The sequence below is a fragment of the Drosophila serrata genome, unplaced genomic scaffold, assembly GCF_035046125.1.
Source record: "Drosophila serrata isolate PLE 108 unplaced genomic scaffold, ASM3504612v1 contig_272, whole genome shotgun sequence".
Classification (NCBI taxonomy): Eukaryota; Metazoa; Arthropoda; class Insecta; order Diptera; family Drosophilidae; genus Drosophila; species Drosophila serrata.
Genome location: NW_028257170.1, coordinates 1084050 through 1105209, shown reverse-complemented (window position 1 = coordinate 1105209; position 21160 = coordinate 1084050). Strand labels below are relative to the sequence as shown.

General features: G+C 44.9%; 4 protein-coding genes across 39 annotated transcripts in view; 2 read left to right on the top strand and 2 right to left on the bottom strand.

Annotated features, from left to right (window-relative positions):
- sif (guanine nucleotide exchange factor still life) overlaps nucleotides 1–3605 on the top strand; it is a 97938-nt gene extending 94333 nt beyond the window's left edge. For all 26 annotated transcript variants that reach the window (XM_086833895.1, XM_086833893.1, XM_086833906.1 and 23 more), the window contains one exon: nucleotides 319–3605. In XM_086833895.1, the coding sequence (XP_086690021.1) occupies nucleotides 319–404 (86 nt within the window). In that variant the 3' untranslated portion in view covers nucleotides 405–3605. The remainder of the gene's footprint in view (nucleotides 1–318) is intronic.
- Nucleotides 3606–4641: 1036 nt separating this feature from the next.
- Nucleotides 4642–6695, bottom strand: DnaJ-1 (DnaJ-like-1). The gene is made up of 2 exons (XM_020942513.2): nucleotides 6334–6695; nucleotides 4642–6045 (listed from the first exon to the last, which is right to left on the bottom strand). The coding sequence occupies exon 2, from the start codon at nucleotides 6033–6035 to the stop codon at nucleotides 4980–4982; it is 1056 nt and encodes a 351-aa protein (XP_020798172.1). The 5' UTR covers nucleotides 6036–6045; nucleotides 6334–6695; the 3' UTR covers nucleotides 4642–4979.
- Nucleotides 6696–7352: 657 nt separating this feature from the next.
- On the top strand, nucleotides 7353–16571 carry Usp47 (ubiquitin specific protease 47). 11 transcript variants are annotated; one of them, XR_015271944.1, is made up of 11 exons: nucleotides 7353–7669; nucleotides 10566–10812; nucleotides 10876–12512; nucleotides 12573–12960; nucleotides 13029–13609; nucleotides 13672–13946; nucleotides 14024–15004; nucleotides 15079–15205; nucleotides 15315–15385; nucleotides 15447–15580; nucleotides 15647–16348. XR_015271944.1 is itself a non-coding variant. In XM_020942507.2 (10 exons), exons 2-10 carry the CDS (start codon nucleotides 10612–10614, stop codon nucleotides 15855–15857), a joined length of 4668 nt encoding a protein of 1555 aa, XP_020798166.2. In that variant the 5' UTR covers nucleotides 7353–7669; nucleotides 10566–10611; the 3' UTR covers nucleotides 15858–16571. The 11 variants fall into 11 exon arrangements, 6 of the variants coding, with proteins under 6 accessions (XP_020798166.2, XP_020798170.2, XP_086690034.1 ...); XR_015271946.1 differs by lacking the exon at nucleotides 7353–7669 and adding an exon at nucleotides 7803–8544 and having other exon boundaries at nucleotides 13675–13946; XR_015271943.1 differs by lacking the exon at nucleotides 7353–7669 and adding an exon at nucleotides 7803–8544.
- On the bottom strand, nucleotides 16463–20384 carry LOC110176226 (proliferation-associated protein 2G4). The gene is made up of 8 exons (XM_020942512.2): nucleotides 20144–20384; nucleotides 19892–19989; nucleotides 19458–19594; nucleotides 19228–19390; nucleotides 18159–18380; nucleotides 17648–17873; nucleotides 17152–17279; nucleotides 16463–17091 (listed from the first exon to the last, which is right to left on the bottom strand). The coding sequence occupies exons 1-8, from the start codon at nucleotides 20223–20225 to the stop codon at nucleotides 16978–16980; spliced, it is 1170 nt and encodes a 389-aa protein (XP_020798171.1). The 5' UTR covers nucleotides 20226–20384; the 3' UTR covers nucleotides 16463–16977.
- Between the last annotated feature and the right edge of the window lie 776 nt (nucleotides 20385–21160).

Sequence of the window (21160 nt, the reverse complement as noted above, 5' to 3'; positions counted from 1 at the left end):
AACCAGCCCGTGCTTGCATGCTTTGTTTTGTCGACTTTAACCAAAGAAACCCCCGAATTGGCCACAATTTAAACCTGTGAAAATCTGTATATAACCCAACTGGAGACGCATCCCCTTCCCACTCTAACTCTCTCTATCTCTATCTAACTCTCTTAACTCTTTCGCTCTCTAAATCTATATTTTCTATCTGAAGAAACAGAGAAGAAATAGTAACAGAAATACTACAAATTAAGTTCTGCAAAACAACCGAAAAATATTTCATATATTTTTTCATATATGGTTTCCATTGTATCTTTTCTTTTCTTTCATTTATTGTAGGGTCCCCGGTGTGGAAACCACGAGACATGATAAATTTAGGCACAGATCCACAGTCAACAACCCGCAAAGACGATGTGAAAAATTAAATCAGAAAAAGCAAAGCAAAACCAAAACGAAAACATTTAGTATCAAGCAAAGCTAAGCTAAGCGCTAAGCCGGCACAAGAGCTCTTAGCCAGCTTCGACTTCAAAACTTCAAAACTTCAGATCCCTTGTTCGATTTCTCAATTTTAACTAATCAAGTGTAAGGCAACGGCAACAGAGAACAAGAGCAGCAATAAAGGCAAGTGAAACGGCAGCAGGAGCAGTATCAGGAGCAGTAGCAGGAGCAGGAACAGAAGCAGGAGCAGGAGCAAGAGTTCAAATCAAATCGAAAGCATTTTTCAAGCTCAGCCAGGCAGATGAAAATGCAGTTATTTAATTCATCAGGAATGGGATGCGGTTGAAAAATGCTTACCTTCCGGTTTGTCTCTGCTCCTGCTCCTGCTCCTGGTGCTCTGTCCGTCTGTCTGTCTGCCATTTTTAACTAAAAGGATATAAAACATCGAAGAGTTTTTTGTCAGTTTTACGTTTACGTTTCGCATCACGAAAAAGGACTCCCCCTCGGGAGAGTTCCCCCTTAGAATGAGAAAAACCTAAAATCTATCTGAAATAATAATAATAATAATACAAAACCAAGAGAAGACTTTGATTTATATTGAATTGTATTTAAAGTGCAAAACATATAATAAAAAGCATAATTAAAGCGAAGGATTTTGAGCAGATTTAATATGAACTAAGCAGAAGGAAGGAGATTAAACCAGATTAAGAAATACGAGAACAAATTCAAATGCATTTGTCGCTGAAAAAGACTTGAAAGTAATTTCGATTTAAATACATACACTTATTGAAGACAGGACGAAAGGACGAAGCTGTCGCAGGCGTGAGGAGGGAGACACGACCCGTAAACAAATTGCAAACCATTGTATTTAGGCTTAGAGAATTTAAATTATAAAAACAAAAACAAAGTCAAATGCAAAAAGAAACAAAACAAACAAAAAAAAAATAAGGAAAAAGAAAAACAAACCCAAGGTGGTTAATGAAGAAAATTTTAGCCAATTAAGCCACACACTCACACACACACTGACACACTCGTAATCGTAATGAAACAATTAAAAAACAACCAAGAAAAAATGCAGCAATGAAAATGTTTAGTTCGTAGGAAGTACACTGAAAAAAATACATAACGCCCACATACACATAAACGAAAACGGTAAAACGAAAATAGCAAAAATTTAGTCAAAATGTTAAATGGTAAACTAAAAAATACGAAAAATAATAACAATTGGGCTTAATGCCCCCACCCCCACACACAGAATCCAATCAGCAAAAAGCAAAAAAACTAAATAATTGCAGAAAATAAAACTCAAAACACGTTAAATGCGGGCAAATAAATTAAAATACAAACTATGAAAAAGAAAAAAAACTACGCAAAAGAACAAGCAAAATGGAAAATATATAAGCGTAAGCAGAAGCAACACAAACCAAAAAGACAACAACACCTTCTAGCAGAATTACAATAATAATTAAGAACTTCACTTGGAACACACACTCTTTAAGAACTCGAGAATCGAAACAGAATTATATTAAAGTTAAACAAATGAGAACCAGAACCCCAAAATCAATCCAAAAATCCCCCATAGACAAGGCACCTTTTTGAGAACCGAAATTTAATTGAAGAACTAAACCCCTGATTTCCTTGATATGTCTCAAGACCGACCTATGGTTTTCACATTTTTGTAGAGGGAATTTTTAGCGAAAACAATACGATAATATAGTGAAAATACAATGAGAGAATTCCACACCAAAACGGGAAAAATGAAATAATAATTAATTGGTTGTGAATGCAGCTTCGATGATGTTATTCGATTCAGGAACAATGAAGAATCCCCCAATTGCTGAAACGTACATACATTATTATTATTGTCCCCCCCGGCACTGATTGTCAACGGTTTTTGGTTTTTCAGTGTACTTAGAGACAGGCATTCACACTCATTCATTTTTTTACCCCTGAAAACCAGCATGTAGCAACAAATCGAAACATAATCAAAACATTTTTTAGGTTTCCAATCAAATTGAATTAAATATACAAAGGTAAACTTTAATTAAACGAAACGAAACGAAGGGAGACGAGGAGGAAATAATAATATTAAAAAAAAACTACAGACCATAGAGAGCTATAGCTAAGAAGTCGAGTAAATAGAACAACAAAAATTCTAAATGTATACAAAACAGTCGAAAGGATATAGGTCATCCGCCGGATGAATGCTAATCAAACACGGGACAAACCAGGAGAAATTTACCAAAATACCAAATGAGAAAATGGGAGGAGAATCACAATGTTTTAACAATATTTTTACGGTTTATATAAGTTCGAGGATGATGACAGCGGTAATATAAATATATATTAATTAATAATAAAAACCCAGACCCAACCAACCAACCAACCAACCACAGGCGAGGTGCAGTCAGTCAGTTGGAAGACTCTAGCGAAATGAAATAGTTAAATTATGTGAACACTCATTTGAATGCGAGCACTCGCAGCGGCGTGAAACTTTTTGTACGCATTTGACTATTTTTAAAGCATTTTTATTAAATATATATACATATATACATAGTCACTATTATACGAATGTTTGAGAGCCAAACCATGTACTCGACTCATTTAATTAAGTTCACGTGTGCACACGACGCACTGAAGTCTCTTTTAACAAATTGTTATCGGATATCTGATTTGTTTTCGAGCGTAATTGTTAGTTATATCTCTTACCACACCTTCCTTTCGGCCAAAGAGCAGCAGAGGGTAACACTCACACACACACAATTGCATATTGAGTACAGTCTATAGAGCTCCCAGAGGGGATTCGAAAACAGAAACCCAAAAGCAATGGCAGCCGCATTGGGAATCTGCCACGCAAAGTGGCAGCACATTGAATTTCAATTTTAATTGTAAAACAAACATACTTAGCAGCTGCAGCAAGAACAACAAACAACACAGAAACAAAATATATAAGAACATGCAATGGATGTTAATACTTTTTGAAAACAAGAAACAACAACAATGAATAATATGCAAGCGTAAGAAAATAAAAAAAAAAAGATTACACAATGATTATACAATTGCAAATGCAAACTTAACACTCAACATAAGGATAGTGAAAATGTGTGACAAATGATTAATTACAAAATCCTTTTGAAGTGAAAAACAAAAGAAAATAAAATGTGAAATTTAAAAAAGAAAAATAAAAACGAAAGTGTTTTATTTCTCGAGTATGTATACTCTTTCAAACTCTTTGTTTGTTAAATTAATTCATTTGAAATTTATCAACTAGAAATGTCTTTCTATTTTTATTTATATATATTTTTTAAAATGTAGTTTGAAATTTTTAAAATTACCGCCACTTTGCGTGGCAAATCTTTTGTTTATGGGCATCACTTATTTAAAAAAAAAAAAAAAAAAAATTAAGAAAAACGATGAACATATTCGTGTTCATCGATATATCGATAACTATTGGTGATAACTTCACTGCTCCAATTAGAACAGTGTGGACGCTAACCTGGGTGTGAAAACTAGGTGCAGCCCACCCAATTATAACTGGATTTTCAAACAGTACAAACCTGAGAATTCTTACAACTTTTTGTTTAAATTAAACCCTTATTTTTAACTGTAAGACGTCTAATTAAATGAAAAATGATTACGAAATCTCTATTATATTTCTTCATTGGAATATTTATCGACTTGGAAGAATAAAAACGATAGTATCGATAGTGCCATCATTAAATTTGTATCTTTAATTACAGTGCGCGCCCCAAAAGGAGAAATGCTTTCCCTGTGAATTATCTTACGAAAAGGTACTGTGGAATCTTTATTTATTTATTTATTTCGTTATTATGTTAATAATTTTCATTAATAGGTGAAATTTAAAGAGTCCATGCTTATAAATTTATATTAGCAGATATGGCTAACTATTTCAAGTCAGCTGTAAGAAATTAGACCAATTTGAACACAATAATAAAGTACTGGCAAGTTCCAAGTTTGACTTGATTTACAAATAATTTAATTTTAGATATCGCGCCAACGGCCATATCAAGCAACTAAAGCATTTAAAAGACTAGTTAAATTTGTAGGAATAACTTTATTTCTAAACATAATAATAATTGGTACTAAAACGTACTATAATCTACTCGGCGCAAGCTTACAAGTACAAGTGTAGTTTCCCAACTATAATATCATCCATGGAATGCCGCAGAGCAGGGCTGCCTTGCGATCTACAAAAACCGCGAATTACTTTCAATTTATAATACCTTTTATTTCTTATCTTTCGGATGTGTGGGTCTTAAATAAATATATAAGGAGATTTGAATTTGGGGGTATATGTGGAATTGGTGCTCTAGGATAAATATTGTTCAAATCTCAATCAGTCTCCAAAACACAAAGCATGCGCTCAAGTATGTGTTTTCTTCCCTATCTTATCTAGCGTCTGAATTCGCTCGGCTATATATACAGCTGTTCGCTTGGCACACTGTTGTCTTCGCCTTCATTAGATTGTTACTTCTTACGTGTTAAATCAACTAAATATAGGCCTTAACTAGGGTGATAACAGTAGAAATTCCCGCCTATGCCTAATTCGGCAGCAGCTCCGCCATCTGGTTACGCACGCTGGACGGCAGTGTGTCGGGGAACTTGATGTCGAAGGCCACGAGCAGATCGCCACGCCGTGACGGCTCTTTAGGGAAGGGTAGGCCGCGCCCACTGATGCGTCTCGTGGTGGTGGGCTTAAGAATCTCGCCGCTGGGATTCACTGGAATCCTGTCGCCTTGCAGCGTGGGCACAGTTATGGGGGCTCCGCAAAGCGCCTGCTTCAGACTGACCTGGGCGGTGTAGCGCAAATCGCTGCCCTCGCGCTTGAACTGCGAGTGCGGCTTGTCCCGGATGATGAAGATGATGTCCGCCGGGATCTTGTTGGGCGTTGCGTCGCCCTCCTTGGGGAAGGTTATCTTGGTGCCCGCTTTCCAGCCAGGCTTCACCGTTATGCTCAGCACCTTCTCCTCCTTGTACGGTCCAGCGTTGCCTGAGGCCATCCTTGAAATCTTCATCTTCTTGGTGCAGCCCTTGTCCACCTCCTCCAGTGTGACATACAGGTCGTGTTCGATGGGTGGGTCCTGTGTTTGCTGGCGCTTTCTACTGGGCGCCTGGGCATTAAACGATTGCGAGCGGAAGGCACCGGCCATGGGATTGCCGGCGAAGGCGCCGCCGCCGAACATGTCCTCAGGGCTCATGAAGACATCGCTGTTGCCGCCGCTAGATTGGACGCCAAACATGTTGTCACCGCCGCCAAAGAACACTCCGAAGGGATCCGACGACCCAAAGAATTGCGCAAAGGTGGCCCTTGGGTCACCGTGGAACTGATAGGTGTAGGCCCCTGGCTGGCTGCTGCCATCTGGGCCCGGGGTGCCGCCCTTCAGTCCATCCTCGCCGTATTTGTCGAATATGTCGCGCTTCTTCTTGTCCGACAACACCTCGTACGCCTCCGCGATCTCCTTGAAGCGTTCCTCCGCCTGCGGACTCTTGTTCTTGTCCGGATGGTACTTCAGAGCCAGCTTGCGGTAGGCCTTCTTGATCTCGTCATCGGTGGCCTTCTTATCGATGCCAAGAATCTTGTAAAAGTCCTTGCCCATCTTGCCTCAGCTGAAAGCGAGCAGAAAAACGAAATAGATTATTATACTGAATGCTCTTTCAATGTCTACTGCTCGGTGCTTGGTACTTGGTACTCGGTGTTCTGTGGAAATTGCTAGAAGCCCCCGCGCGTTGTGCAACGTCCGCTTCTACTGCCGTGTTGTCATGCGAGTGACGTAGCCAGCAAGCGCCACGCCGTTCTCGGATGGAATTGGGAATGGAAGCGGAGGCAAGTCAAGTCGAGGGATGCTCCCACACAAGCTATATAATATGCTAATATGCCTGTCCACCGCAACTTACCTAAAATATCTCCAAATCCGTATAATCCAAATACAAATGTAAATCCAATGGCCAAACACAAGGGCGTTGCTTTTCTGTCACTGATTTTTATGATTTTTCCGTCGAGTATTTAAAATATTTATAACGTTTGCACAAATTGAATCAATTGTTCTTCTCTTTTTCCACCGCTTCTCGTGCGCAGAATAACACACTCAACTTTCTTTTCTTTCTCCGAAAATTTTTGTTTGATAATGAGGCAAAGGCGCTCGTTCCACCCCTTATATAGATTTTTGCTGTCTCCGTCGAAATTTCTCGACGTTTCTCGATACTTAGGGTTGCATCGGGAAAATACGTGATATAAAAACATCGATAGTGTGTTGTCTATCGGTCCTAAATGCAGAAGTACAAACAGTGCTGCCACCTATCGGTCGCCGTTTATAGCTGGGCGGACCAAGTAAAATAGCCGAAAAAGCCAAACAATTTCCAAAAACATCGATAAGAAAGCCGTTATTTTTTAACAAAAACAATTATATATTATATGCATCAGCATTATTAATATTATTATAATAAAGCTTCTCATTAAATGATATTCTTTCGTCAAGTAAAGTGTAAACGATGTTGTGTGAAAAACTAATAGTTTGTCTTTGCGAGACTCAACTTCGCCTTGTACTTTTTTGTCTCGACTTGACACATTATAAATTCTTAAATCATTTTCTACTGACTTTAATCAACAAATTAACTAAATCGCAAATCACATTCGAAATAAAAAGGACTGTGACCGCAATCAAATGTTGGCAAACCTGTCAATTACAATTGATATGAAAATTATATTTTGGCAATTATTCTGCACAATTTGTTCACGCTAAATGGTATATTTTTGGTATTTGTATTGAATGCTGAATGGCTAAAAATAACTTAATTGTAATTTTATTTGTGTTATTTAAAATCGATAATTTATTTTGTAACATAACCAAAAATTAGACGAGTTGGCAACACTGTATGTAGCAAATAAAATACCGACACCGTGACCGTACGCCCATGTACTAAAAACCTGCTTCGTTCATGCTCGGTATTTTTCCAGCGGTAAACGACAGTCACACTACCGAACTCCACAAGCAAAACAGCCGCAGTGTAACAGCAAAAAAACATTTGTGAAAAATGTCGCGTAGACCATCGTTTTAACCGGATTTTAACCGCGTACCGACTGGTCGCAAACGCCGTGAGGAAGACTGGAAGTGAGAAAGCAGAGCCACAAGTGAAGGAGATTCCCGCACACACGCCTACACCACACCGCACGGCAGGAAGACACTGCAGTATTTTCACACGCACACACACACACACACAGACGCTCATCTAGGTGAGTGATTGCGCGGGGAGGTACACACAGCACACATACAGGTACAGCGAAGAAAACACAAGTCGGCAGCGGCGGTGGCCCCTCGAATTTGCGACATATGGACGCGCCTAGTTTTGTGGGGCCACCGTCCTAGCCCCGAAGGACACTCGATGGGGCCACTTTTCGGGTCGCACACACACATACAAAGACGCATAGCATGAAACAAAGCCTTGACCGATCGGGGAAAACCCAACGAGCGCCGCCCCCTGGAACCTAGGGCCCCAAAGTGTTGCGCAAACGAGGTTTTTTCGCACTCTCCCCGTATTCGCCACGCCGGCGGCAGCAGTGGTCAGCACTTAGTCATGGCGCCTGTGAAAAGGATGTCTCAGTGCGCCAATTGCAGCCTCATATAAAAATAGTCATTCATTCCCGCATTCAGAAAGAAGAGAGACATTTGAGAGAGAAATCGCAAACACTAATGGCACTTTCGCTAGCACCGACCACGCCGAGTCCATCGACTATATCCATTGAGTAATCCGCCAGGGCTCAGACTGGGGCTCGGGTTCCGGGGCATTACAGTTTCACGGCAAAGGAGGAGGAAGGAAGCACTTGCACTGGCAGACAGTCGTTATAGTTTGCCCCACTCCCAAGCTGATGCATCATGCCCATGGCAAACGAAGGAGGCAGAGAAATGTTCTTGGCCGAGCGATCGCACCAGATCGGGTGGGATATCTTCGGTATAGGAATCGGAATCGGAATCGGCAACGGCAACGGCATCGCAATGCGAATGTGGCGATCGGTATCCGAGTCGGCCAGTACACGCGTGAACTATGTCGTGCGTTGACGGCGGTCGGCTCCTCTTCTAGTTGGGAACGGCACGGCACTATCAGACGACGGTAAAAGCAATGCATATAGAGCACGGCCCACCGAGCATATACACACTGATTCATCCAAACGTCGGGCGCAGCAGCAGCAGCAGCAGCGTAGGCTCTGCTCCAAGTGAAGTTGTCTAAGAATAGCAACCATTTCGTAATGGAGATTGTGTGCATTATATGACTTGTTGGATTGCCCCAGGAATCCTGTGCAATTTCCGGCAGCCAGTTGCCATCTCTCACTCATCTCTCGTCTCGTCCCCCCATCGAAACTATCATAGATTTCGCATTGCCCAAATAGTTTCAAAAATAGCACAAATATATGCGAGAATACAGGCGCTGCTGCGCTCTCTCCTGTCTATATGATAACTCGCGATATCGGTTTCTGTAATGCTTCGAGAAACCAACACAAACATTTGACGCAAGATTCCACATCGTCATCATGTAAATATTGAGTGGGCCGCCGCCACCGTTGCCGATTTGTGTTGAAAGTGCCACAGCATTCCGGCGGATGAATACATATCCACGGGTGCCGAGTCCGAGTCTAGTTGAAAACCTTCGCATTTACAAATAGCCAGATATACGCGTATTCAAAAGCGCTCCCAAGACCTGCTGCCTCCTCTCTACTTTTTGGGTGTGCTTTTTCCGTCCGCTGCTGTTTTGTCGTTTGTCGTTTGTCGCTGTCGCCGCTTGTCTTTATTTTTAGCAGCACGGGTTTTTCTTATTTTGATTTCTGGCCGTTTGCTGGCCCCACGAGTATTAGCATTTTTTGGATCCCCATCTCGCTCTTTCATCCAACATGTGTTTGGACAGCGCCACATCCCGTCGCGGTGCATCTTCCATGTGGCGAGAGAGAGAACAGCCACTACATTTGTGTATCTTGTATATATCTTGTGGTTATTTCGGTTCTGTTCGCATTGGAAAAACATTGTAAATAAGCAATCTTTAAATTGCATTGGACACTCAATTAGATGCTATTAAATCTCGAAAAATTAATTGCCAAATATATATTGACCCGATTTAAATATAGCATCCGTTGGCATGTATAGGCGCTTTATTCAAGCATAATTTTGCCCCATAAAAGAGGCATTTAAATCAAAGCAGAAATGTCCATAGATAAATGTCATAATTGCCATAAATCAAAAAAGATTTTGCAAAGAAACCTTCGTTATTTAAATACAAACTTATATATCACTTAATTATTATTAAATTAAGGAAGAAGTATGTCAATATCTTGATCCACAACTCCACCTTTTAAGCTGAACAGTTTGCCTCTTTTAAATTTGTAAAGTCTTACCAAATTCTTCTAGAATAATATTCCCGTATTGGCAATGGATATATGAATGTACTTTGGTGTGGGCGGAACACTTGCAATTTGCGCACTGCCATAATGCCGGCGCCAGATATTAAGCCATATAATCACCACCACTTCCGTTATGATGTGGAGCCCGGGTCCCGTCCTACAAAGAAATTCCGATCAGCGCCACCATCCGAGTGACATTTTGCAGTAAAATTTATGCATTGACGATCTATCCAGTCCTCATATCGGAGACGTAGCATCCTCCGATGCTGGTCAATGGTTCTCTCGCTTGTTTACGAAAATTCCACTTCGCGTGAGTCACGACGGGCGATGGAGGATGGACGATGGGCGTACGTGCTTATATATAGATGCCAACTGGCGCGCTATTCCCGTACAAATAAGGCGCGAAAAGCAAACCCGGAGCACGTCAATAGCGGCGACTGGGGCAGCGGGAACTGGGGACGGCGGCATGGACTCCTCTCGATTTTCGGCTGTTGCTTTATTCGCAAATGAGGTCGAAAAACAAGAAGATTTCGCAACAGTTCTTCCTTATTTACTTGCCTTAGCTGGCCGAAAGTAGAGGAGGCATCGTCGCCATCATCACCATGACCAGCAACTTGGCCACGTCAAAGGTGTCATGATAGCCTAGAACTCCTTTGTTTTACCTTGGCAGGAAAAGCTTAAATCGTATAACTAAATTCATGTGTAGAGAGCTCATCGTTTCGCTTTTAATTTCGTCCCTTAGGACCTTCATCAGCACCATCGCTTGAAAACTCCGCAGCCAGGACATCATGGACAAGGACAAGGAGGGCGGTGAGCAGCAGCAGTGCACCGTCTCGGTCTTTGACCAGACGCCCGGCTCTGAGCAGAAAAAGATCAATGTGGTGGTGCGCTCACATTATACGGTGAAGCGAGTGATCGACCTCATCGGCACCCAGTTTCCCTACGCAAAGTTTGAGCTGTTGCTGCAGCCCCACGACAACAAGGATCTGGTAAGTGGTGGTTCTCTTTGTCTTCTTGCTTAAACTAATGGTTACCTATCTACCGTCGTAAAGGTCAACCTGAATGCCCTGGACTCACAACTGCTGTACGATGTGGATGGCTTCGAGCGCCAGCTAAAAAATCACTTGGTTCTGCTACCCTCCGGCAGTTGGGACGGCGACGTCAGTAAACGCTTCGAGTTGCCCATTAAGAAGGTATTGGTCAAGAAGGCGGCTACTACCAAGACCGACGAGGCGAAGGCCAAGAGCCCGGCCACCGGCGAAAAGAAGAAAATCAAGAAGAAGACGGCGTCGGGCTCAACGTCGCCGAGCAAATCAAAAACAACGACCGAGGACTCTTCGTCCACCGCCAAAGCCAGCGCTAGCTTGGAACCGAGCACAGAGAAAACTCCCAAGGCCAAGTCCTCGCCAGAAAAGAAGAGTCCCAAGGCCCAGCAAGCTTCAGAGGAAGCTCCAAAGGCTAGCCCTGAAGAGAGTCCCAAGAGCACTCCAGAGGCTGTCTCCGCCACCAACTCCGAGGCGAGTCCAAAGAAGACGCAGGCTAAGGCAGTTGCAGAAACTACTCCCGAGGTCACAAGCCCCGCTAAGCCGTCGTCGCCCATCAAAGAGCTGGATAGCGAGCCCATCGACACGCTGACCAAAGCAGATATTTCTGACCAACTGCAGCATCTTATCTCGCCGTCAGAGGATGCATCGTCAGAGCTATTCATATCGGATGCGGAGCAGTTGTCGGACGATGATCTAGCGCTTGGTGCTTCTGCAAGCCCAACGATGCTCGGCCCAGGATACGACTTTGGCGTTCCAGCAAGCGACATGGACGGAGGCGACGGATGTGCGACCGGAGACAGCGAACAAGCTACAAGTGGACCGGATGATGGCAATGATCCGGCTGTATCCAATTTCTATCGTCGCAAATACGGCGGTGATGATGTGCCCTCGTGGCAGCGTGCCACTGCCTCCGATTTTGTGGCCTCGGCCACCACAGAAACGGAGGGAGAGGTGACCCGACATGCGAACGGCGGCCCCAAGGGCTATGTGGGACTCGTGAACCAGGCCATGACCTGCTATCTGAACAGTCTGCTGCAGGCGCTTTACATGACGCCCGAGTTCCGGAATGCTCTCTATCGCTGGGAGTTTGACAACGACAACGAGGCAAAGAACATACCCTATCAGCTGCAGAAGCTCTTCCTGAACCTACAGACCTCGCCCAAGGCGGCGGTGGAGACCACAGATCTGACCCGCAGCTTTGGCTGGGACTCGACCGAGGCGTGGCAGCAGCACGACATTCAGGAGCTGTGCCGCGTCATGTTCGACGCCCTGGAGCACAAGTTCAAGAACACCAAGCAGGCGAACCTCATCTCCAACCTGTACGAGGGCAAGATGAACGACTATGTCAAATGTCTGGAGTGCAATACGGAGAAGACGCGCGAAGACACCTTCCTGGACATCCCTTTGCCGGTACGTCCTTTCGGCAGTAGCTCGGCCTACGGCAGCATTGAGGAGGCTCTGCGTGCCTTCGTCCAGCCGGAGACGCTCGACGGCAACAACCAGTATCTCTGCGAGAAGTGCAAGAAGAAGTGTGACGCCCACAAGGGACTGCACTTCAAATCATTTCCCTACGTCCTCACACTGCACCTAAAGCGCTTCGACTTTGACTACCAGACCATGCACCGCATCAAGCTCAACGACAGGTGAGTGTCGCAAACCCCACAGGAACCACATTTTCATACCAATCCCTTCTGCTTTCACAGAGTGACCTTCCCGCAAACGCTGAACCTCAACACTTTCATCAACCGAAGCGGCAACAGTGGCGAACAGAGCTCGCAGATAAACGGAACCGTGGACGACTGCAGCACTGCGGACAGTGGCTCGGCCATGGAGGATGACAACCTGAGCAGCGGCGTAGTGACCACCGCCAGCTCCAGCCAGCACGAGAACGATCTGAACGACGAGGACGAAGGCATCGATATGAGTAGCAGCACCAGCAAGAGCGCCAAGCAGGGCTCCGGGCCGTATATGTACGAGCTGTTCGCCATCATGATCCATTCGGGCAGCGCCTCGGGTGGTCACTACTATGCCTATATCAAGGATTTCGATAGCAACGAGTGGTTCTGTTTCAACGATCAGAATGTGTCAACGGTAGGTTATTCCCCAGATTTCCCCCTGCTTCCTCCAATCCAATTCTATAATTTTCTGTCTGCCCACAGATCACGCAGGAGGATATCCAGCGTTCTTTCGGAGGACCCAATGGCAGCTACTACTCGAGTGCTTACACCTCGAGCACCAACGCCTACATGTTGATGTACCGCCAGGTGGATGCCAAGCGGAACGAGCATGTCGCCAAAGTGGCCGACTTTCCGGAGCACATCAAGACACTGCTGCCAAAGTTGCATTCGGAGGAGGAGACTCGCGTAACACGCCTGGGAAGGCATAATATAGTCACAGACCTGGCTCTTCCGGATTTGTACAAGCCGCGCGTCTTCTTTTACAATCCCTTGCTAAAGAAGATGAAGACCACGCGGGTCTATGTCTCGCAAAGCTTCGACATCGACAGTGTGCTGATGTCCGCCTACAAGCTGCTGAGCGTGGAACAATTTGCTCCGATCTCGCGCTGCCGACTAGTGGCCTACAACTCCACGATGGACACGATTATCCAGTCGCTGGAGAACTGCACAGATCCGACTCTGACCGAGCTGCGGGCCTCACAGAACTACAGCCTGGACTTCCTGCTGGAGTACCGGGCTGAGGATCAGCAGTTCGAGACCTACGCCCCGGACGGCATCACCTGGTATGTGTTTATGGTAGATCTATCGACCATGGCCATGGACGGTCCCTTCCTGGTTTACTCAGCAGCGCGGGAGCGGGAAGCCAGCGACGTCCTCCGTCGCTCCATCGCCGTCCGTTTGCACATTAATGAGGAGTCGTTCCTGCTTGCCACGGTACGCGGTACGATTCCCAAGGCCTATGTTGCCTACGATCCGCACCCGACGCCGGAGGCGCTGCAGCAGCTTCAGAACCTGGCCAACACCCAGTTCAAATCCATCACATACTTTTACTTAAACGTGCCCAATACGGATGCAGCCAGCCTGGAAGTACTGGGGGTGCCCAGCGTAGAGTCAGTCGAGGTGAGTTTTACTGTGATATTTTCATTCCCATTCTCAATTAACTGAACTTTCCTCTTTCGTGACTTTCTCTTGTTTAGTCTGCAAGCGGTGGTGACGTTGTTGATGCCGCCATGATGAACGGCGTGGGACCCGCTCACGAATCCTCCAGCAACGATTCTGATTGGCGGCGCTACAAGCGGGATCTGCTGGAGCCGCTTACCCAGGCCAGTCCCAGCCATGGTCACGAATCCAATTCGGAGGACAGCAGTTTGAGCGACGGGGATCGCACCCTGGTGGAGTCGGATAACCTAGCACATCGTGGTGGCGGCGACAGTCAGGTAAGCTCCACCAGTCACTCACCGCAGCTGTCTAGCCCCGAGGATGAGGCGGCCTCCCACGACGCCATGATGCGGGTACATGCCTATTGCAATGGCAACGGCAGCTATGCGGCGGCGGATCCACTGGATCCACTGCTTCTGCCCACCAGTACACCACACTTCTTCCACGCCAGCCGGATAGAATGCGTGGATGTGGTGGGCACTAGTTCTAGCTCCGGCCATCAGTCCGACGAGGAGGCGCAGCTGAGGAAACCAACGCGCGCCTACAAACTGCTTGTGGGCACCCATATGCGCATGGGCGCCTTCAAGCGCCACATCGAGCAGCTGATCCAAGTGCCCGCCGCCTACTTCAAGCTGCAGCGCAAGCATGAGAGCAATCTGTCCAGCAACCAGAACAACTCGCTGGTCCTCCTTACCGAGGGCGAGACCCTGACCGTGGAGCTGGGCAAGACTCTTCAGCCGGATGAGTTTAAGGCCAAGATTAGCTTTCTGCGACTCGGCGACCTGGACAACGAAACCTCCAAGCTGCCCTGCATCTGCGAGTGGGTATACAATGCCAATACCACCGCGGAGCAGGCCAAGGAGGAGCTGGTGGCCAAGCTGCACCGCATGGATGCCAAGTATGCCACACTATCGGTGGAAAACTGCCGCATCTGGCTGAAGGGCGGTCGCAGTCCCATCAAGATTCTGGCCAACGACGAGACCCTGTACAGTGACATGCGCTCGACCAGCACAGCGGAGGTGAGTTTTTATATAATCTTGCTTCAGATTAATGTGGGTGAATATTAAAATTGTTATTCATGTGTCGCTCGCAGTTCATTGTGCAGGAGTGCGAGGAGGGAGTGAATCCACAGCCCAAGGACGATACTCTGACCATATTCGTAAGGCGTTGGTGTCCGGCAAAGATGGAGTTTGGAAAGTTCCAGGAAATCACCTTGGACCGTAAGTTCTTGTTTTTTTTTATGTGTCTGCTATCTAAAACCCTGTAAAAATATAGATATTGTACCAAATGAATGCTCATTCACATCATCATAACCCATTTCCATTCCAGAGGACAGCGAAATCAGACGCTCGTTATCAGAGATCAGCGACATTACAGTGGACAAACTCAGCTATATGAAGGTAGGACAAGTGCAACGCCCGATCCATCCAGATCTTAACCAGATGTATACTCTTCCTGCAGGTGAACAGCAATTTCCCCTGCACAAGCATATCAGCGGTGAGCGTCAACGAGTCCACCAGTTGGTACTCGGTACCGGCCACCGTGGACAAGTATCCGTTGAACACTACACAGGCAGCGAACATCTACCTGTACAAGTAAGTTTGGGCCCCAGAGAGTGGAATGCCAGAGCCAACACTAAACACAAATCCTACCCAAAACAGAGATAAGAGCGTGCCGGCGCGGGAACTGACGCTGGAGGAGCGGCGACAGATGAATGCCAAGGAGAAGGCTCGCTTGGACCGCGTCGGCTGTGTATCCACCACGCGCTACTCTCAGCGCCGCGAGCGCGCTCTGAAGATCTACCTGGACTCACCGGAAAAGTCGAGCAACGTAACAGCCTCGGCGCCGATGGACGTGCATGTCGATAACTAGGATGGCCGCGAGGCTGCCGCCAGAGCCGTGATCTAGAATAGAAGACACAGTCGCCAGCACAACGTAGAGAGTACACCAAACCATGTATGTACACCTAAACGACGGCAGACAATTAAATCCCAGATCCTGGCATCCGCATCCGCATCCCAGCGACAGCTGCAGCTGCTGGTCGCGTGTTTTCTATATACTTTATCCGTAGCAATTGCGTATTTTGTTGTTGTTTATTTTGTTTGACGCAAGTGGAGAGTGAGGAGGAGCCGGATGGCTGGCATAGATTGTATTGGATCATAGGTCTGAAGCTGGGCAGGCTGGGGCGGTTCTCACACGACGACGTAAAGATCACGAAGTTATTCTTGCAACTTTCGTTATACCAGAGTTCAAAGATGAGACTGTAAAATTAAACTTAACAAAGCAAGAAATCTAAATAACGAACTGTATAATGTGAATGTGAACATCAAAACTAAATTAAAAAGTATCAAATAAAAACACAACTGGTCAAGTGCATTTATTGTAAAAAAAAAAAAAAAAAATCTAAAAACAAGCGTCTGCAATTCGAAGTGGTTACGTTACACTATTAATACCCAGCAAAATATGGCATTTATCGCTTTGTTTTATAGAAAATGTTAATTTTATTTAATACATACTACGCAGCGTTAATAACGTTTTTGTTTCATATATCTTGAATTATATTTAAAGATCATTTTAGCGTTAAAATTGTTACAATTTGACGACAGTTCTTGATTTTCCTTTTTTTTGCTTTTGCTTTCGTTGCGATGATGTTGAACAAACCGATAGACGAAGTCAGCTTACTATAGTAACGGAAATAAAGAGGTAAATTTGGAGCGGCCGAAACCGTCCTGCTAATGGATGGATAGGATCGGGGAAATGGCTCTGCGTTTTCATTCTACTGCTCTGCGGGCTAATGAACAACTATCCTCCTTAAATTGTGGTTGCCGTGTGGGTTGTCAAAAGGGGCGGGTGTGTGTGTGTGTGTGTACTACGCAACGAATTCGATAGTAAAAAATCTGTGGAGCGGCAGCGGTAGGCAGCGCAATTGTTCACATTGTAGTTTTTTAGCAATTGCTGTTGGAGGGGGATGGTGTTTAAGGTTGCGCGAGGCCTATGCCTTGGTTTCAACGGCCGGCGCCGATTCTACCTTTGTCGCCGCTCCAGCAGCTCCCTTCTTGCCCTTACCCTTACCTTTGACGGGTCCCAGTGGCTGCGCGACCAGATCCTACAAATCAATGGTTTCCGATTAGAATTTATTTTGGATTTTGGAGAGATGTCAGCCTACCTTGAGCTCCTCCTGCGCAATGCTGTGCTCGCTCACATAGCTGTCCACATCGAATGGGATGCCGGTAACCAAATTGACGCCATTGGGCATAAGCAGGACAGTGTGCTTGAACTGCGCCACTATCTCGCCTGTAATTCAAGATAAACGGAAGTCTATTAGTAAGCTTCAAAAACAGAATTTAATACATTGTTAACCATATATACAGTTGCTAGTTTAAGTGAACAGGTTTGCCTAACCTTTTGACAAAGATCTTGTCTAAATTCTGCATAAATTAACATTAAATAAGACAAAGCATTCACAGATTGAAAAAATTTGTGGCATTGGCATGTTCAGACAGAGGCCACATATGGAGCAAATGCTGAAGACGCCAATGCCTGGGGTTTCGCTCTGGCAAAATGTCTGGCCGCATTTAGCACCCAAGGGTGTACCAAATCCGGAATTAAGTTTTGCGCATATCTAAATCCTACATTGAGCTCACATATTAAATAAAACTTACTCGGCTTCTCGTACAGAACTTGGAAGGGTTCAATCATCTTGTGAGAAACGCACTCGACGACGCCCATGCGGGCCTTGGTCTCCTCCTCAAAGCTGCGGATGTTGAAGGGCATGTTTCCGTACTTGGTTTTCACCTCTGCCAGCAGGGCACGGGAAGCCTTCAGCTTGAGCATGTAGTTCTCTTCCGACTTCTTGTAGATGGAGACCTTTGTGTCCTTCTCGCGTCCCTGCAACGAAATGGATAAAAGGGCTTAGCAAGCGTGTTCTGGATATTGTATTAGATAGGACTCTAATGAGAGACGTTCTCAGATCTCATAATCTTGCAATCTTCGGACAACAGCCGGCTGGGCTTTGGTGTTCGCACGTGCCGGGTCTACAAACCAAGACCCACCGTGCGTGCTAGACGCTGTCGTGGCAAACTCCGCGACCCAACTTGGTCAGCCTCAAGGGCGTGTTTCTTAATCATCGAACTAGATGGAAGTTTGAATATGGTAAGTGTCGGATCTACTAACCACTCCCTCGCCGGTGCTGACAATTACGTCGATGGCATAGACCTCGTAGGTGTCAAAGGTGCACTTCTCGTGCTCCTTGCGCTGCGCCTCGCTGGGATTCTGTATGATGGTCTTCTCGCCGTCGATTTTGAACTGCTTCAGCTCGTGACTAAGCATGCCCTCGATGGGCTTGCACTTGTATGACTCGCTGATCTGTTGCACTGCATCGGTGATGGCGTAGTTCTGTAATTGTGTACAAAAATCAATTGCATTGGTAAGCATTTTATATTAAGAAGCCTATTTGTTTTTGGTGACGTTGGCAAGCTACGTAGACGCCACCGAAAAGAGTTAAAAACAAATCAACACTTTGGTATAATCGAACAATATGTCAATCCTAATCATCTATCAAAGTAATCATTAGATAAAGCTATTCATAAATTAGTTGCGAATGTGGACAACTTTAAAGACCGAACATTCCTCAGACATGAACTTGTTCAGTTCACGAAATTGACGCAATTATTATCCACAGGTGTTGAGATGAACTGCGCTAGGAGTTGGAGCATCAGTCAATCCGTTGCCTGCAGATCCTAATTCATTTAAAAGACTCTATGGATGTGGACAACTTTAAAGACCGAACATTTCTCAAGAACGAACTTGTTCAGTTCACGAAATTGACGCAATTATTATCCGCAGGCGTTGAGCTGAACTGTGCTAGGAGTTGGAGCATCAGTCAATCCGTTGCCTGCAGATTCTAATTTATTTAAAAGACTATGGATGTGGACAACTTTAAAGACCGAACATTTCTAAGAAACGAACTTGTTCAGTTCACGAAATAGACCTTGCTGCTCTCTGCAGGCGTTGAGCTGTACTGTGCCAAAGTTTTGGCAGCAGCCAATCCGTTGCCTGCAGCAGAAATAACCATGTGGACAACTGGCAAAGAGCCCACAGCCCTCAATAATAGGCAAAAGCCATTACCAGCCGCCACCGCTGATCTCTGCAAGTGTTGAGATGTTCAGTCGCTGGAGAATAGCGAAAGACAATCCGTTTCTTGCATGAAGAAGACAGTGATTAAATAGGTTGGTAAACTTACATTGGCTCCGGACTTAAGCAGGCGCAAAGCAGCCTGGACAGCCCAGTAGGCGCCGAGGATGACATCGGCCTGGCGACCGGTGATCTTCTGGTCCGCACTGGCTCCCACAACGATCGTGTGAGCGGCCACGGCAATGAATCCATCGATGTGGGCCCCCAAGTCGCTGTGTGGGGCAGGAGAAAGGAAAGAGTTAAGGAGGTGAAGCAGCTATAAGTAAGAAAAGCACTTACATTTTAACCACATCGCCGGCCTTTAACGTGTAATCGGTGTCGTTCTTCGATGGCGAAAAGTGGCAGACACAGTTGTTGACGGACAGACAGGTGGGGAAGGCGATGCCCTTCTTCAGCTCCTTCTCCTTTTTGTATACCTGCGGAGGGATTAAAGGCTTAGTTGGGCGGTTCTGCACAGCGAGAAGCAACAATTGCGACTATTGTGTCCTCAGATCTCATAATCTGTGAATCCTCGGGATTCCAATGGCAAGCACTACAGGCCGGTCGGGCACGTGGGCACTTAATCCCCACGAGCGCCTGGCAACCACGAGGGCCCAAACCGAACGGCCCATGGCTCGCATCAAAGGCGCCCCTCAATGGCGTAGTTTTAATCATTGGACAACAACTTCAACCGATGCGCGGGCTACGCGCAACCGGAAACATTCATTACTTACTTTGCCGGTCTCCTCGGTGAGCAGATTGTCCCCCTGGCTACAGATTTCCCGCACGGAGGCGTCCACCACGCAGAGTCCAATCACCGCCTTCAGTGTTTCTAAAATTAAATGTAACCAAGAGTCCAGAAATAGGCGCATTTATCAACGCGTGGCGAAAGGGAAAGCGGCATTTGTGCGAGTGAATTGTGTAAGCGCCACGTAGCAGCGCGACTGGAGCCGCTTTCCCTCGGCGGCCACGGGCCGGTAACTTACTGTTGACAATCTCGCCGGCCAACTTGTACTTTGTGACCACCAAATCCTCGGCGATAGTCGGCTCCTTTTCCACTTCTGCCATGGTGTACTCTTTAGCGTAGCGTTTTAAAAATGGCGAATGGGAATGAAAATGCCTGAAACAAAACCACGAGGTAGTAGCAGTGTGCCCACCGTGTTGTTCCGCGAAAATACTTGTTTTTAAGGTCTGGCCACACTAACTTGAAGAATTTTCCGTGTTTTCAGTCATTTCCTTGTACGGTGGGTGAGAAAATTTTAACCTGTACCAAAGAAATTCCCATAATTACGGCCTTAAAACTATTGATATAAATAAGACTGGTCCGGAATATCATTGAGATCCACTTGGCTATGCACTTTATATACCTTTTACGGTAATTAATTTTATTCTGAAGTTTCAACCCAGTAAAGAATCCATTTTGACCCTATAAGCATATATATTCTTGATCAGCATTAAAATCCAAGTTCATCTAGCCATCTCCGGCATAAAAATAGTTTACCACTTTTTTTAAAATTTTTATAAATTTTACATTGTTAAAATTTTCAAAAACTTGCAAATTTTAATTTCTTTAAATTTTGAATTTGGTATACAGATTTATTAAAGTAATAAAAACGAACTTAAGAATGCTTTCCGAAATAAAATTAATACTTTTTTGTCTGAGCTATGCGTTTTTTTAACTTTGATTTTTTTTAAAACATTTTATTAAATAAAAAAAATATATATAAAAAATGGAAAGCCCTGCAGCCATTATAAATACTTTTGTAAAATAATTAATATATAATAAAAGAAAGAAACAACTTTACCTGGAACTGATTTTAATTCAAGGAGAAAATTCAAATCTGTGAATGAAAAACTGTAATTGTAAAAGGAAAATATACTATGTATAGATGAAAACAATTGTAGTAAACAATTAAAATTAAATTAAGTTAATTGAATAAAATTAAGTTATATGTATATATCTTGAAAGAAATAAAAATAAGTTCCAAAATCTTGAATGGTTG

Bases quoted from the DNA above. Each gene is read 5' to 3' on its own strand.
- DnaJ-1 (XM_020942513.2), bottom strand. From the start codon at position 6,035: ATGGGCAAGGACTTTTACAAGATTCTTGGCATCGATAAGAAGGCCACC.
- Usp47 (XM_020942507.2), top strand. From the start codon at position 10,612: ATGGACAAGGACAAGGAGGGCGGTGAGCAGCAGCAGTGCACCGTCTCG. The intron at 13,947-14,023 runs GTGAGTTTTACT...TCTCTTGTTTAG, and splicing joins CCAGCGTAGAGTCAGTCGAG to TCTGCAAGCGGTGGTGACGT. The intron at 15,005-15,078 runs GTGAGTTTTTAT...TGTCGCTCGCAG, and splicing joins GCTCGACCAGCACAGCGGAG to TTCATTGTGCAGGAGTGCGA.
- LOC110176226 (XM_020942512.2), bottom strand. From the start codon at position 20,225: ATGGCAGAAGTGGAAAAGGAGCCGACTATCGCCGAGGATTTGGTGGTC. The intron at 19,990-20,143 runs GTAAGTTACCGG...ATTTAATTTTAG, and splicing joins GGCCGGCGAGATTGTCAACA to AAACACTGAAGGCGGTGATT. The intron at 17,280-17,647 runs GTAAGTTTTATT...CTTGAATTACAG, and splicing joins AGTTCTGTACGAGAAGCCGA to GCGAGATAGTGGCGCAGTTC.